A 16,742-nucleotide genomic window follows, 5' to 3' on the forward strand; every position below is an offset into this window, starting at 1 on the left:
GTCAAGCACAACTGAGACTTGGCAAACTGCTTTTCTAAATGCTTAGTAGAACTACAAATGCTGTCTTAAGCAGGGTAAATAAAGTCTTATGATGCAAGTTGTAATTTGTGGTCTTTTGCATTTAATGTGGTTTAAATGTGTCTCTCTTGGCCTCTGAACTTGAGTACCTCTGATCTGCTCTATGTTTACATAGGAAAAACAATGGAAATGCAGCACAGTGGAATGCAAAAACACGTTCTGTGTGAATAGACCCTAATTAGTGATGAACCGATATTTAAAAAAAAAAAAAAAAAAAAAAAAAAAAAAATTGGTTTCTAATAAAATTGTTTTCATGCACACAACACAGATTAACTACAACAGGTAAACATGTCAACAGTTTGGAGACACTTGAACATGACCAAAAATGATTCTAGAGTACAATATGTAAAATTTGCTGTGCTATTTGAAGAACTTTACTTCAACTGGTTTCATTTATAACATGAGAACACAACATGCCAAGTTTAATTTAACCTAAATGTAATGACCAAAACGTAATTTTCAGTTATATAAATGAATTCATTTCAGTTTCGATGTTTCTGTAAAAAATTATTTCGGTGAATCACTGACAGTAAGAGTTATTATTATCGGAGAGACAGCCAACAGATGTAAAAACAGATGTGGTTAGCATCATTCCTTCATCAAGATAGAAGTGTGTGAGCATTAGTGCTGTAAAATGTCAAGCTTTGATGTGCATGCGCTCGTCGCATGCTTTTGAGATTGGGGGTGGTGTGGATGTGAGAGAAAGGGAGATAAGGAGATGTAAATGTCAAGTGCACTGCTGAGTGAGGGCTTTGATCCCGACTGGGGGTCTGCGTACCTGAGTTTACCCTCCTCTTCAGAGCACACAACCTGCCAATCTGCCATGACCACCAGACCAAAGTGCTGTATAAAATAGAAAGCTACCCACAGTAATGGGGCAGCTACATTGGAACTGTAGCTTAAAGCTAATCATAATTTAAAGCTGTTAAACCACAGTCAAGCTACTGTTTGGAAAAAACGTAGTTAGCTACACTACAAGCTACAAAAAAAAGATTATGTCTCATGACATAATGTGTGATTTAATCAGAGCTGCATTTTTGCTGCATTAATGAGTTTCAATGGGGGTGACGCGTGACCAGAGTTTGAATCTGCCTTTGGCAAAACTCAATATACTCCCTTTTCCCATCACATATCAGATCTGAAAGGCAATTATTTTCAATAAAATGAAGAAAATATTCGAAAAGCGGAAATAAAGAATCTAACGTGTTTAATAATAAAGTGTTTATCGGTTGGGGTATAGGGCTAGGAGTAGGGAGGGCTTTATTGTCACAATAAGGTGGCATCCATTTAATAACTGTATTAAATATAATCATTTACACTATGATATCATTGCATACCGTTTCATGTACAACAACACTAAGGTGCAAATAGTATCTGCCACTATTTATGAGTATAAATAGCATCTAACTACTATTTACACTTATTGTAAATAGCAACTATCGCTAAGAAAATATGTTATTTTCACTATTTTCAAATAGCTGCTGCCTTTGTTTGAAATGCAAAAAAACAACATAACCAAGTTGAAAATAGTTCATACATGACATGAAATGACTGGGATTTGACTTTCCAATGCTACATAAACTATTGTCCAAAAAAAAAAACTACTTTAAGTCAGCTACTTCCCAAAATCTGTTAGCATTCCCTTCCAACTCAAGCACATTTCATAAGCTGGGGGAGGACACCCGCAAGTAAGTGATTTGATCTTTCCTCATAGATCTTTTGGGCCCAAACACACACCCTCGCCCAACATAAAGCTTGAAGCAAGAACATCATGTGTGCTATGGCTCCACAAAAGAAGCAATAATATAAGGAATGATCTCTTATTAGAAAAAGAAGACTATTTTTAATTGAAAAGAAAAGCCAAGGAGTCAGGCTGACAGATTTTTCAAAAACCTTACAAAGAACACTTTATCGGAGCAACAGTGGGGCACAACAAAACCAGGGTAGAAGAAGAGCAACTCTTATTTTATTAAAGCTGTTAGCCAGACAGGTGGATATCAAACTAAGCAGTGCCGCTTTAGTTCTCCTCTACAGGGGGATAGAAAACCAGGTAAACCCTCCTTTATCTGTCAAACGACAGAGGACACAAAGAGAAAGAGAACAAGAGCTCTCGAATTCTTGAATCAAAGTAACAGCTCGCTCAACCGAGCAAACAATTCAAAGGAATCGTAATGTCTATCTTGTTATCTGGAGTTGCCACAGGGTGGTCCTTTCTTTTGGCAAAGCTCTACATATTGAAAGGTCTTACTATTTCAGGTTTAAGACACCAATAAATGTCCTGCATGTTTTGATGTGTTGCCTATTAAAACAAGAAGGGGGTGGGATTTATCAAAGGGCTAACCAATAAACTTCAGTCCTGCACCCGCTGACAAGATAAATGGATTTCAGATTGATTTTTCCAGGTATTGCAGACCTTATTTTATAGTTGCAGACACCAATATTGGCAGGGGGAGGGACATACTTATTCTAGAGAGCATCTGATAGGACAAAACATTTGTGAAGTGCAACATGAGAGTCATCGTTAAATTCTCAATGTGTATTTCTCAATTCTCAATTCTAAATATTATTATTATGTGGGGGGTTTTTTTTATCGTTCTGAATGCAGACTTTTGAGCAGTAGTGTAACACACATGTACTAAAAGCCAAAAAACTCTAATTTTGGTTCGATGAGATCTTTAAAGAGAGTTTTTTTTTTTCCTTCTAAAGCTGTCAAATAAACCAAAGTAAATCACCATCAGACCACTGTTCGCACACACAAACTCGCAACCCACGTTATGTCTGACAGGCCAGCTGACAGCTGCATCATTGATCTCGCACACGTTGTGTAGAATAACTGGCTCCTCTAACTGTAGTCCCACATCCTGTACAGCAGTCAGCTTTCCTTCACTGAGCCTCTCGCTGGCTGCCGAAGAGACACGAGTCATTGCAGCCATTAATCGCCTTGATGCATGGAGTGAAGCAAAAACATCGTTTCTTTTCGATTAGGGACGTTTGGTTATTCGTGCAACGGTCTAATATGACTTAAATAAACCTATGTAAAGCTATTTAACTGAACTTCTTCATACTCACTGACAGTATGCAGTGGAGGAAACAGAACGCAGCAGATAACAGAATTAATATGGCACTCACATGGTAGTACGCGATGGCCTCTCGATCCAGGGCTCGGCTAACCGCCACCTCTCCTGTCAGTCGGTTGATGCTGAACACACCCTTAGGGTCTTGATCTGCTCCCCTTCCTGTCAGACGGAAGATGTGGTCTTCCTTCATGTCAGATGAGATCACCTAGGTCACATGATTGTACCAATAAACATTCACGTTAATTAAGCAAAGTTACAAACCACTAAAAATAAAAATGCAAATAAAAATAAAAATAGACAATCTGTATATATATATATATATATATATATATTTAAATAATTAGTTTTCAGGTTAACGACAGATTATCTATTTTTATTTCTTAAGATTAGACTGAATAATACATTTTTGCTCAAAATTTCTGGATGGATGGATGGAGATTTTAATGATTTTTTATAATAATAATCATTTTATTTAGTTATACAAAAATAATAAAAATTATAAATAATATAAATGACTACTAGGCCTACTACTAATAATTTGGCCTAACTTTAATAATAATAATATATATATATATATATATATATATATATATATATATATATATATATATATATATATATATATATATATATTTTTTTTTTTTTTTTTTTTTATTAGTATTATTATTAGTTATTTATATTATTTATTTATTTATTTATTTATTTATTTATTTATTTATATTTATAACTAAATAAAATGATCATTATTATAAATAATAATATACTTTGTTATTATTATTATAGTCTGATTATTATTTAGTAATCATCGTGCCAAAACTGAGAAACAAAACAATGTTAAAAACCAATTGCACATATCTGATATCAGTATCGGTCAATCAATAATCAACAATAAAACACAATACAGACTTTTTGGTTTGTAGATTTTTCATTGGTTCAAGTTTGTCAGAAGTACTCACATGCGACTGGGTAAATGCAGCAAAGGCCATTGTGTTTCATCAGTGTTGCAAGTTAAAAAGCAAAGAAAACAAGAAACGTTAATTACACCGACACACACTCACAGACAAACACAGTTATGTGTGAATATAACATGCACACATGCTAAATATACTTTCATTTGATTGCTCTCACATTTTAAATAGTTTGAAATAATTACCGAATGATTCTTGCTGGCAATGATGAACACAGTGAGAAGTCTTAACCACTCTCCATATGATTATGTTAACTCAGGGTTTTAATATAGTAGCTGACGTTTGTAAATCTGTTTGTATATTAAAAACACCCTTTAGTGTGACCAGTGCTACCACCTGTAGTTCATTTGGTAAATTAGATTTTAGCAAGCAGCTTCCCTCGCTAATGAAGGCTGAGTAACTACAGTACCTAATGACTTTAAATACAAATTACCAACACCCCCTTTTTATGAAGCCCTTTTTGTGAAAGAACCTTTATAAAAGTTATTTTATCAGAGCAATAAACCCCAGTGCGTGTATCGAATCACAAAGGCTGCCCACCTTGAACTCTCTGGTATCTTGTAATTAAGCTTAAGATGAAATATCCCATTTAGAAAATGAAACCAAGTAAAGTAATTGTCCACACGAAAAGCCCCTGTTAGCTTTATTTATCTTCCCCACACAGATCCTTTCTGCCAGATCATACACTAATACTGTTTTTCTCCTTTATAATTACAGGCTCTGTTAACTTAGGGAACATTATTATTCTGAGAAATGTAGCGAGTGGTTTCGCTAAGACTCTGGTGAACACAAATGCAGGCTTCACAGGAGGAGGCCTTCAAATCCTGGCAAACAGCTGTGAAATTGCAGAATTTTATAGCACAATAAAAGCTATCTAGTTCAGTGGACGGGCTGTTAATGTACACGACTGTAACATGGACTAAAGAGAATCGTGAAAACAACAAATCAAGCAGTCACGCTGACGGAAACACAAGCACACACATACAGTACTGTATTCATTATTTTCTTGACATGCAATTGGTTTATTGTTTCAAATAAAGCTAGATAGTATTGATAAAAGCAACATTTGCTACTTTTTATAGAGAGTAGACACATTAATTTCTCTTTGAGAAGTATGCTAGCCATTACAAAAAAAAAAAGTATACTTCAAGTTAATTTTATGAAGTATACTTAAGTAAAGTTCAAGTATGATTTTAAGTATACTTAGTAAGTGTACAAATGTACTAGTCGTATACTTGTAAGGGTACTATATTTCAGTACTACTTGGGGCTATATTGATCCAAATTTAAAAGTATACTTTGTCTAAACTTTGAGTAAACAACTAGTTTACAACTGTGTTTTTCGTTTGTATTGCAACTATACTACAAGTGAACTTATAGGTATACTGATACTAGATAAATACTTGACGAACATTTTTTGTTTTTTTTTGTTTTTTAAAAGTACACTTTGAAGTATACTCTATGTAAACTAGTTAGTTTTATACTGTTTTCTTTAAGTGAACAATGGTCAAAACATATGGAATAGATTGCGTCCATCAACACTTCAAAGCTTTACAGTCGTTACCTCTTCCTGGGTCGACATTTCATTCGGTAATGTTTGGCAGTTTTGATTTATATGCTGATTAATGTCTGATGATGTTAGATTATATTTGTGTGTAAGCAATCTTCTATCGAAAAAAGAAAGCTTTGTGATCCAGTTTTCCCTTTGAAAACATTCCAAAAACAATGCTTTTGTTAGATTTTACAAACTTCTGGAAACTTTTAGTGGATTTGTCCCCAAACTTGTAGCTAGATTAGCTATTATTGAACAAATTAACATAATTGCACTAAATTCATGAAACGTAAGCCATATATGTTCATGTTCAACAGAGTCAGAAGGGGTGGCAAGTTGTTTCAAGCTGACAAAAAACAACAACAAAACTTCCAGGCTGGTCTGGTTTGCTGGTTTCAAGGGGGTTTTAGACATTTGTCAGACTGGAAAACCAGCTTAACAAGTTTAAATCAGCTAAGACCAGCAAAACAGCTGGTTTAAGCTGTTTTCTTTTCAGCAGAGTTGCAGTTTCTTTCCAAAAACCCCAGGCAGGAAGCCCAGCAAAGTGTTTTCGTATAGAGCAGGTAGCCTACACCTGTGACACAATCATGTTTGAATCCCACCGCAGGTCATCTGTAAATTAACTCTTCTGTCCATTGTGAGAGAGCCAAAAGATACCCGAACAAACTGCAGTGTCGCCTGTTTACAGCAGCCCCATGCCACAAGAGTCCGTCAGTTCTTCTTTCTCTTGTCTCTGAGTCGTGCCTGTTTTCCTCCCACACTGCTTTTGGCCTTGTGGAGAACTCCTTAACGGCTCTGGGAATGTCTTGTGAGTGGTTGCTATGGAGGTTGTTTTCATTCTGCTGTTTGCTGCACGCAGCTGCGATATTGATCCGACAGAACAATAAAACACAACTTTCCTCTGTGTACTTCAGAGGTACTTTATTAAAGGTGCGATGGTCTCCTTCAGCACGAGAGAGAATTAGAAGGGAACAAAAACAAAAGGAGCCATGGCTCCAGAGGACTGATGAGACGTAATGGATGGAACAGGGTGGAAATGCATAAATTGTGGCATAATAGTGGAAATAAATTGTGGCATTATACTTGAGATTTTATTTTGGAGGAAAATAGAGATGGACTGACATTAAAAAAGGTCAAAAAGGTCAAACATTAAAATTCTATATTATTTTGTCTAAAATAAATTAAAAATAAAACACTAAAAACTAAAATAGTTTTTTTTATGCTATTATGTGAAATTAGCATTTCAATGCAAACAACATGATCATCTGGATCATTATTTCTGTAAAGCTGCTTTGAAACAACCTGTATTCCATAAAGCGCTATAGAAATAAAAGTGACTTGACGGCAATATAATGTACAGTATGAAAAATGGATATTCATTTGAGATTCGTTTTGAGATTGAAGATTTAATAAATTAATTGTTTTTAAAGTAACTTCACACATTACATGACAGAAAAGGTCACCTAAATGTAAATAATAGGAGGAAATTAGCAACTATTCAATTTCCAATATCAATCTATAATTGCAAATAACGGCCAGTGATCATTATGGTACCAATTTGTACATCCCTATAATGGAAAATAGCTTATTTTTTTAATCCAATTTTTACTTAGCCTTTTTTATTCAGCAAGTATGCATTACATTGAATAAAAGCGACAGACGTTTACACTGTTAAAAATATATATATTTCAAAAAAATGCACTATCAACATTCTATATGTCAAAGATTCCTGAAAAAAGCACCAAATCAGCTTATTAGAAAGATATTTGAAGAATCATGTGACACTGAACACTGGAGAAATAGCCACTGGAAAATCAGCTTTGTCATCACAGGAATAAATTACATTTTCACATTAAATCACATTAAAATAGAAAATAGTCATTTTAAATTGTAATATTTCACAATATTACTTTTAATGTATTTTTGTTAAATTTAATGCAGCTTTGAGCATTCAAAACATTAAAAACCCTTACCAACCCTAAACTTTTTACAGTAGTTATATATACACATATACGTACACTCACCTAAAGGATTATTAGGAACACCTGTTCAATTTCTCATTAATGCAATTATCTAATCAACCAAATCACATGGCAGTTGCTTCAATGCATTTAGTGGTGTGGTCCTGGTCAAGACAATCTCCTGAACTCCAAACTGAATGTCAGAATGGGAAAGAAAGGTGATTTAAGCCATTTTGAGCGTGGCATGGTTGTTGGTGCCAGACGGGCCGGTCTGAGTATTTCACAATCTGCTCAGTTACTGGGATTTTCACGCACAACCATTTCTGGGTTTACAAAGAATGGTGTGAAAAGGGAAAAACATCCAGTATGTGGCAGTCCTGTGGGCGAAAATGCCTTGTTGATGCTAGAGGTCAGAGGAGAATGGGCTGACTGATTCAAGCTGATAGAAGAGCAACTTTGACTGAAATAACCACTCGTTACAACCGAGGTATGCAGCAAAGCATTTGTGAAGCCACAACACGCACAACCTTGAGGCGGATGGGCTACAACAGCAGAAGACCCCACCGGGTACCACTCATCTCCACTACAAATAGGAAAAAGACGCTACAATTTGCACGAGCTCACCAAAATTGGACAGTTGAAGGCTGGAAAAATGTTGCCTGGTCTGATGAGTCTCGATTTCTGTTGAGACATTCAGATGGTAGAGTCAGAATTTGGCGTAAACAGAATGAGAACATGGATCCATCATGCCTTGTTACCACTGTGCAGGCTAGTGGTGGTGGTGTAATGGTGTGGGAGATGTTTTCTTGGCACACTTTTGGCCCCTTAGTGTCAATTGGGCATCGTTTAAATGCCACAGCCTACCTGAGCATTCTTTCTGACCATGTCCATCCCTTTATGACCACCATGTACCCATCCTCTGATGGCTACTTCCAGCAAGATAATGCACCATGTCACAAAGCTCGAATCATTTCAAATTGGTTTCCTGAACATGACAATGAGTTCACTGTACTAAAATGGCCCCCACAGTCACCAGATCTCAACCCAATAAAGCATCTTTGGGATGTGGTGGAACGGGAGCTCCGTGCCCTGGATGTGCATCCCACAAATCTCCATCAACTGCAAGATGCTATCCTATCAATATGGGCCAACATTTCTAAAGAATGCTTTCAGCACCTTGTTGAATCAATGCCACGTAGAATTAAGGCAGTTCTGAAGGCGAAAGGGGGTCAAACACAGTATTAGCATGGTGTTCCTAATAATCCTTTAGGTATGGAGTGTATATACATATACATATATGACAGTAACATACTGCACCCTTCGTGTGCCCTTCAGAGTGAGCAAAATTCATCCATAGTGTGGTGTGTAAAATACAAGGAACTGTCTGAAAGTGACAAGACAAGTTTATTATGATCAAGGCTACTAGTGTGGTGGGGCGATTGAGCCCGTGGAAACTTCCTTCCAGGCGCTGCCTCGCTGTTTACAGGGTGCGCACCGGTGGTGGTTTATTTGTACGTACAAACACGTACACAAATGCACACAATCCTACACAGTCTCCCCTGGCTTTCTTCTCAGTCATTAGACGTCAGCGAACAGCCCTGAGGGAGACGCTCACCTATTTCTATCAGCTCTCATTAGGAGCAGGGAGGACATGAAAGAGCAGCTGTTTCTTGCCACTGCATGTATATGACAGGAAGGAGGGACCTGACTCGAACTTCTCTGACAATACAGCACTGAAGGGGAGGAGAGGATACGTCCTCACTTTCTTATTCTTTCACTCTGTCTTTCCACTGTGATAGCTTCCAGCTGTATGAGCACTGCAGTGGTGTATAATTTCCCTCAAATTACGGATTCTTGACTTTGAATGGAAATTGATGTCAAAGGGACTAGGCACAGTGCACCTTTGAAAACAATCCAAAAAGCAGGAACTAAGTGGTGGTTGCTAAGGGAAGCATTACTATTACTACTACTCAAATTTCGGGTGAAGATCTGAACAAACCCCTAACCCTTAGTATTTAACTGTGTAAAATGCCCCACAATGCTTGTGCTTTGGACATGAAAGATACTGCAGATCACGCCGCTGGCTGAGAAAATGTGTGCTAATACTTTTCTAAGTGATCAGACCTGGGCCACATCGAACAATCAAAACAGAGCTGTTCAACTGGTAATTTGTAATGGGTTCTCACATGAAGTTTTACTGGGTTTTGAGGAAAATAAGGTTTGTGGTTGACATTACTTAAATACAGTACTTTTGCCATTTAAAATAATTGTTTTCTATTTTAATATGCTTTAAAATGGAATACTGTATTCCTGTGATGGCAAAGCATTTACTCATTAAGTCTTCAGTCTCATATGATTCTTCAGAAAGCATTCTAATTTGCTTATTTGGTGCTCAAGTAACATAGCCTGGATCCCAGCCGAACTTAGCCCCGCCCACAAAGTTTTTAGGTCGGGAAGTTCGATCTGGACTCGATCCGTTGAGGAGCTATTATGCCCGAACAAAAATTGTTCGGACCAATCAAATTGTCAGGGCGGGCTTTATACAATGATGGACAGATGGCAACGTAATCATCCACGTCACCAACAAGCACTTGGGTTGAATTCGTTTACAGCAAAGATGACTGCCGCTGGAGAATTGAGATTTCACGAGTTCACACTTACAAATAAGTCAGATAGAATAAATGCATATTTGCCGTGCTGTCCGAGGAGAGGGCTCGGGCTCGGTATTCGGCCCGAACCCAAAGTACTCCCCTCGTATTCCTGGCTGTGGAAGAACAAGCCGAGAGTGAGTGGAGGGATGCTGAAAACTGGAATGTTAGGTGAGTTGACAGAGTGAATATGTTTCCTCTCATGCTGATAGGGTAAACATGGTGTTTGATGACAAGTTGATTGGATTGATTATGTGAACGTGCTCCTCCCGAACTTTGTTTATGAAACATTATGTGTAGATTCCGCCATCGCGTCTGTTATAGAAGATATCGACAGCGCATTAATTAAAGAGGAACAGAGAACCGCGATCAAGGCATTTGTCAATCGGAAACATGAATGAAAACTTACTCCGTTGCTCTGATTGGTTGTAGATCTATCCAAGTGAGTGCAGAGGCATTTTCCTTCCTGATTCGGTTGAAACACGCCCCATAATCAAAGCTCAATGGAGCAGTATCAGACTCACATTCTGACTAGGATCTGAGTATGACGACGTCAGGCTACAAGTAACAGTTCTTATTACTATCAATGTTGACAACAATCGCGCTGTTTTATTTTTGTGTAATCTGACCGTTTTTTTTTTTGTTTTGTTTTTTTATTCTTTGATTAATAGAAAGTTCAAAAGAAGAGCATTTATTTTAAATAGATTTCCTGTCACCTTTGTCACAATTTAATGCATCCATGCTGAAAAAAAAAGTATTAATTTCTTTCAAAACAAATATCTCAGCTCTTATGTCTGCTGCCGACAAGTGGCTTTCAGTGTGAGGGAAGAAATACTCTGTAGTACGACAGAGAGAGAGAGAAGGGGTCGTACTCTCTAGAGTGCAAAACAAGAGGCACAAATACAAGGAGCACTTAAACTCTAGAGCACAGAAACTCTCTTTATCTCTCTCTCTCTCTCTCTCTTCACATGAGACTCATGTTTTTTTGTTAACGCAAGGTCAAAGCAGAATGAAAGACAATCAGCACCCAACAGTATTAATGATGCGCAGACATACAGACAAATAAACACATCCAACACCATCCATCAACACTTCTGTGTGAGACATTATGGCACAAATATTTCTTCTGATTGGTGAAAACTATTGCAGATAGTGAGAACTGTGAAGCAACAAAATACAGACAGTGTTTCAGCTCTGGGTGCCAAAAAGTACACATAAACTGAGCAATACAATCGCTTGTGGGGAGGTTTTGTCCAGGACATTATAGAACGGAAAAACACCACTGCCCATAAAAACCAGCCCAGGGACAATTACAGGCAGGTCCGAGAGGGAACCTCTGGACTTTTTCCCATTTGTGAGATTGCAGTGCTACAGGTGAACACTCCACCATAATAAATCCCCCATAATCCCACAGCAGACTGATGTCAAAGCCAGAACAGGAATCAGGGCAAATCTGTTCTTTATTACTTCTCCAATACTTCAAGTCCCCTTAACCGAGAGTGGATCTCAAGTCAACACCATCCAATAGAACTCATCTCTACAGAAAGGGATGGAGTAAAACCACTTGCCCCATTGTATGATTTAACTTGTGCAATAACAGAACAGGGGTGGACAGAGTGTTTTTTATCAAATGAAACCCCTATAAATAATCGTATCACAATTCCTTCCTCCAGGGATCAACATATCTCTAGAACTATAAAATATAATTAAAAGATAGAAGAAACAAATGTTTAAAGTGTTCAAAGAGTGCAAAGATTAAATGAAAATTACTTTTACCCATCTGGCCCAAACTATTTTTTTTATTCTACACAGAGATAAAAAAAAAAAAAATGTTTTAAAAAGCTTTGGGTGTGAAGTGGCCCCAATGAATAAACAAACTTCATGCATCCACACCAGTAGGTGTCAGTATAAAATCAAAGAGGATGTACAATAAATTGTATAATCTAATGAGCCTAGAATGATTGTGATGGCAAATCTATCACGGTGTCTCTTATTCAGTTAGTGGCTTTTCTAAAATAGTGAGCAAATAATCAGTGGCAGCGTGATTTATCTTTGTACAACAATAATAAAATAAACAAGGTCCCACTAGAATGATGGAAATTCTTTAAATAAAAAAACGGCGGCTTTTCCAGACACCCAACATGTTTACTGCATTTCCCAGAGAAAACAAAAACATCTGGGAAACCCCTCTGTTTCAAGCTTCCATCATCCAGGGGGCAATTCCCAATTTCCTTCAGCCTTCCCATTCAGTGGAAATTATGAAAAATGAACGTACGCCATATGGTAGGTAAACAGCGCAAGGAAACAAGATTTATCCATGTGGAAAATCCATTTTGCCTGGTTTCCAATATACAGCAGCGCTATCAAATGAAATAGGTCACAGTAGCCGGTCCCCTTGTGTGTTCCGCTATTGTGAAACTGCTGTAAGAGAGGTCCTGTAGATTGAAAGAGCGTATATGTAGATGTATATAGAAAGAGGCTGGTGGAGGTCAGCCTCATCAGACTCTCAATGGACCTCTCTGTATTTTCTTCCACTTGCTGAAGTATAGTAATCCATGTGCAGTGTGGAGGGGTTATTCTGTCGGTGGGAAAAATTGTAATACAATTCAGCCCTTGCATTCAACACCAAAAGAAAAAAAAAAGCCACACACACTGTGGTTTATTCACTGTGCCACAGTAATCTAACACGTTTATTTCACTAAGGAATAACCCCAGCCCACGCTGAGACAGCCTCAAAAAGAAAGTGAACAGGAAGTGCCAAAAACATTTGATTCTACCTCATGGTTTCCTGTTGTAAACACGCATCTCCAAAACAAATTATTTTCCTCCGACATTACATTTCCATTTTCTTTTATCGGTCACCCTGAATGGTAAAACAGCACTCGACTATTGTATTAAAAACCATGGCTGAACCGATGGCATCACCTCAAAGCTCAAACAGAAATATTCTGCAAAAATCTGCAGAATCTCCCTCGGGAAATCCATACACAAAGGCTGGTATGGTGATAAAATTGGGCAGGGGCACAACTAGGGCAAAACTCCCATATATTAAGCTTGCAAATCAAGTATGACGTGCAAAGCTTGGTTTGTGTTGTCTTTTCTTACAACTTTCCAGCATGTTTTCTTTCTTTTCTGCCTTATTTTTGGTCTCAGGTGTGTTTGAAAATATAGATCCCTGAAAAAATGATGATAAACAATTTAACAAATTTTAGGTATGTTCAATAGCACAATTTTCAAAGCATATTAAATGTGTTCTTAAAACACTGCAAAGAATAATCAAGTTTAGCAGAATTACTTTCTACACGTCCTAGTCTAGTTTCTTCACCTCTCTCAACAATTGTGATTCCGGCCAACACCGCCTGAAGGAAAGACCTTGTGCGAATCAAAGTGGTAATATATTTCAACGCTGACCTAAGTGCAGCAGGTTCCTCGAAATCACCATCTATGACGAACAACCCTCAGGGACACAGCAATGCAAATCAGACCAAAAGTTTAAATGAGAATGTAAAGGAAAACATTTCAATTTTCTGGCTAGGGCAGCAAGGATCTGTATTATTAGCTGTAAAGAATTCATTTTGCCTTAGGATTCTGAAGAAAATGAGTCCTAAAAACTCCAAAACAAGTTTGCATTTTTGCACTTTGGGTTCCATCGTCCCGATGTCAATGTGTGCATAATACATCAGTAATACCCAGTGTTGGGGTATTGCATTACAAGTAACGTAAGCTACTTTATCAGTTCATTTGTTCAAGCAACTAGTAAAGTTACTTTTTTCAAAAGTTTGTTTTCCCCTTTATTGACTGACATCTCTCTTGTCCCCATGCTGAGAGGCATTGGGAGTGAGGAGCAGAGATGTTGTGTGAGCAGCAAAAGGTGAGCAGGCATTTGCTCATCTCACTTGCACAAAAACACATTCAGTATTCTTTAAAGTTAATAAAAACAGTTAAATGCAAACTCAGAATATTAAGATATTCAGAATAAACCTGCACTATTTAACTATGTTATATAACAGAAGTATACATTATGTATTTAATCTCACTTTATGCATCTCACGTTTTGCTGCTGACCTTCAATGATCCAATTCAACCACAACAATAGGCTTTAAATAAATATCACATTTTTTTATTTTATTTTATTTTCTGTGCTTTTCTTTTTTTGCTGAAGTAAGTGTTTGTCTTTCCTTCATTTTTAGTCCATATTCCTTCATTCGAGGCTTATTCATTTCACTTTTGGTGTAAAAGGGCCTTTACATTAGCCAAAATTAGAAAAGCCCAGGTAAGGAAAAAGTAACGCAAACGTAATGTAGCAAATTACTTTCCATAAAAAGTAACTAAGGCGATACGTTACTTTTTAGGGAGTAACGAAATATTGTAACGCATTACTTTGGTAATACTCCACTAATTGTGTTTTTAAGAATTTATATGTCTTGAAAAAGCCAGTTGCTAGTGGCTAAATGAGAATACAGAAGTTGTAGGGGACACTACAACTTTCCAACTTGTTTATTTTATTTGAAAGACTTTTTGGAAGCTTAGTGGTGGGGACGCTGAAGTCATGTGACCATAATGTAGTTAATTTATAGCCTAACTATAGATTTTATTTCTGGGGATTGTATTTAGGCTTCAAAATTCAATAAAAACATGTTCATTTGTGAAGATTACATTCTTGAATACAATCATAAACATTTCTTTGTCACAGGGTTTATTTTCTGCAATAATCCAAAAGCTTATGAAAAAAAAAAGCATTTTTTTTTTTATTCCCCCATGGTGAACTTCAAGCTTTGCCTTTGTAAATATATCACCCCATGCATAATTTCTCTGCTAATTCATTTGAATTCATCAGAGCTAAGTGAGCCTGAAAACAAAAGAACAGGTTCAAGTAGCACTGTCACACTGATAGGTGTCCACACCGCATGGAACCATGGTGGCAACGCACATTAGTAGCACTAAGTTAAAGTGAAAGAGAATTGCAAATGTAAGGTCTTACCTTTCCAATAGACCTGGGAAAGGGGGCTCGCTGGTTCTCTGGGACAAACATGGGAGGCACCAGCAGGGATCTTTTGGATCGGTATGGCATTAAGTCTGACAGACCCAGCATCTCCTAAATCAAAGAACAGACAAAAAGAAAACATAGTTCAAATGTGAGGTCTTGTAAGGACTTTTACTTTTACACCAAATTTAACACATATTAGGTAATCTTTTTCCAAAAAGGACATTTAGCTGATAGCTTTATTCTGTACACTACAGGAATATGGAAGTAAAATAATGTCAAATGTTTTTGAAACAAAAAGCCTGTTGAATTGCACTACTTGAAAAAAAATAGGCATTGCATTAACCATGCTTGCATTTTAATGCATTGTATTTTTAGGGCTTGCATTTTTATGGGCTGAAATTCAACATGGTTGAATATTTAAGCTGTGAATATTTCAATTAAAAACATTTCAAACACATTTTCATTATTAAAAATTCAATAATCCATATTCACCTTTCATATTTCACTTCCAAAATATTCAAACTGTTTAAAAATACAACCTATAATATTCAACAGGCAATTTTCGGTCCATTTTATTTCGCTTTGCAAAATTCGCTTCCACAAATTCAGTGGTTCAAATTCGACAGTAAATTCAACCGAACTGCAGGAAAACCAATAGATTACCGAGATACTCTCCATCTGCTGTTAGTCAACCTCACCAGCAGGTGGTGCAAAAGCGCTTGTTGTTGACGAAGAGTAGACAGAGCAACAGTTAGAGCAAGCCATTCAGTCATAAAACTCATTTAACAGCAATGCAAGTGTATTTGTGATTATTATGACGGCGGTTTTATGTTAAATTCAGTGTCTTCACGGTTACTCTCCCTGTGTAGCCTACAAGCATCTTTCTCTACCGTGAACAAGATTATAATGTTATTCCCCGATGCGGATATACAGATCCAATATTACATTTTTGAGGTTGACATATATTTCTCTTGGTTGTTTAGTTGCCTTAACTTTATATTGTGGCGATGTGCTGCATGCAAGCTATTAGGGTTTCCCTCAATACTTAAGGATTCCCCAGCTGGACATATAAAACGCTTAACATATAGCTTAATGGACTAATTACAGTGATATAAAAGACCAAACTCGCAGGCGAGCAGACTGACTTGAGAATAACGCGCAAAGTTTAATGCTGAGCGTTTCCCAGTGATAGACTGGCATTGACGTTGGACATTCGCACATTTAGGGACCGTCTCTAAAGTGTATACTACTTTGGTATACACGTTTCTAACTTCAATAGCATTTGAATAGAACGACTTACAGTCATAAAACCAACTGTAAAGTGTTCATGTAGTGTCAGGCATAATGCGCACCCTTTGGGTTTTTGATATTTATTCAAATAAATTAAAGTTTGCTATTGAAGTTAGAAACGTGTATGCCAATGTTTTATGCAACTTTTGAGACGGTCCCTAAATGTGCGAATGTCCAATGTC

The 16,742-nt window shown here is 37.0% G+C and overlaps 1 protein-coding gene across 1 annotated transcript in view; it reads right to left on the reverse strand.

The window, feature by feature from the left end:
• cdh13 (cadherin 13, H-cadherin (heart)) overlaps positions 1 to 16,742 on the reverse strand; it is a 347,744-nt gene that overhangs the window by 188,729 nt on the left and 142,273 nt on the right. Inside the window, exons 4-5 of the mRNA XM_081372855.1 lie at positions 15,265 to 15,378; positions 3,208 to 3,360 (exon numbers count right to left, since the gene is read on the reverse strand). Of these exons, the coding sequence (XP_081228981.1) occupies positions 3,208 to 3,360; positions 15,265 to 15,378 (267 nt within the window). The remainder of the gene's footprint in view (positions 1 to 3,207; positions 3,361 to 15,264; positions 15,379 to 16,742) is intronic.

This window comes from Scardinius erythrophthalmus, assembly GCF_964197995.2.
Source record: "Scardinius erythrophthalmus genome assembly, chromosome: 8".
Taxonomy (NCBI): domain Eukaryota; kingdom Metazoa; phylum Chordata; class Actinopteri; order Cypriniformes; family Leuciscidae; genus Scardinius; species Scardinius erythrophthalmus.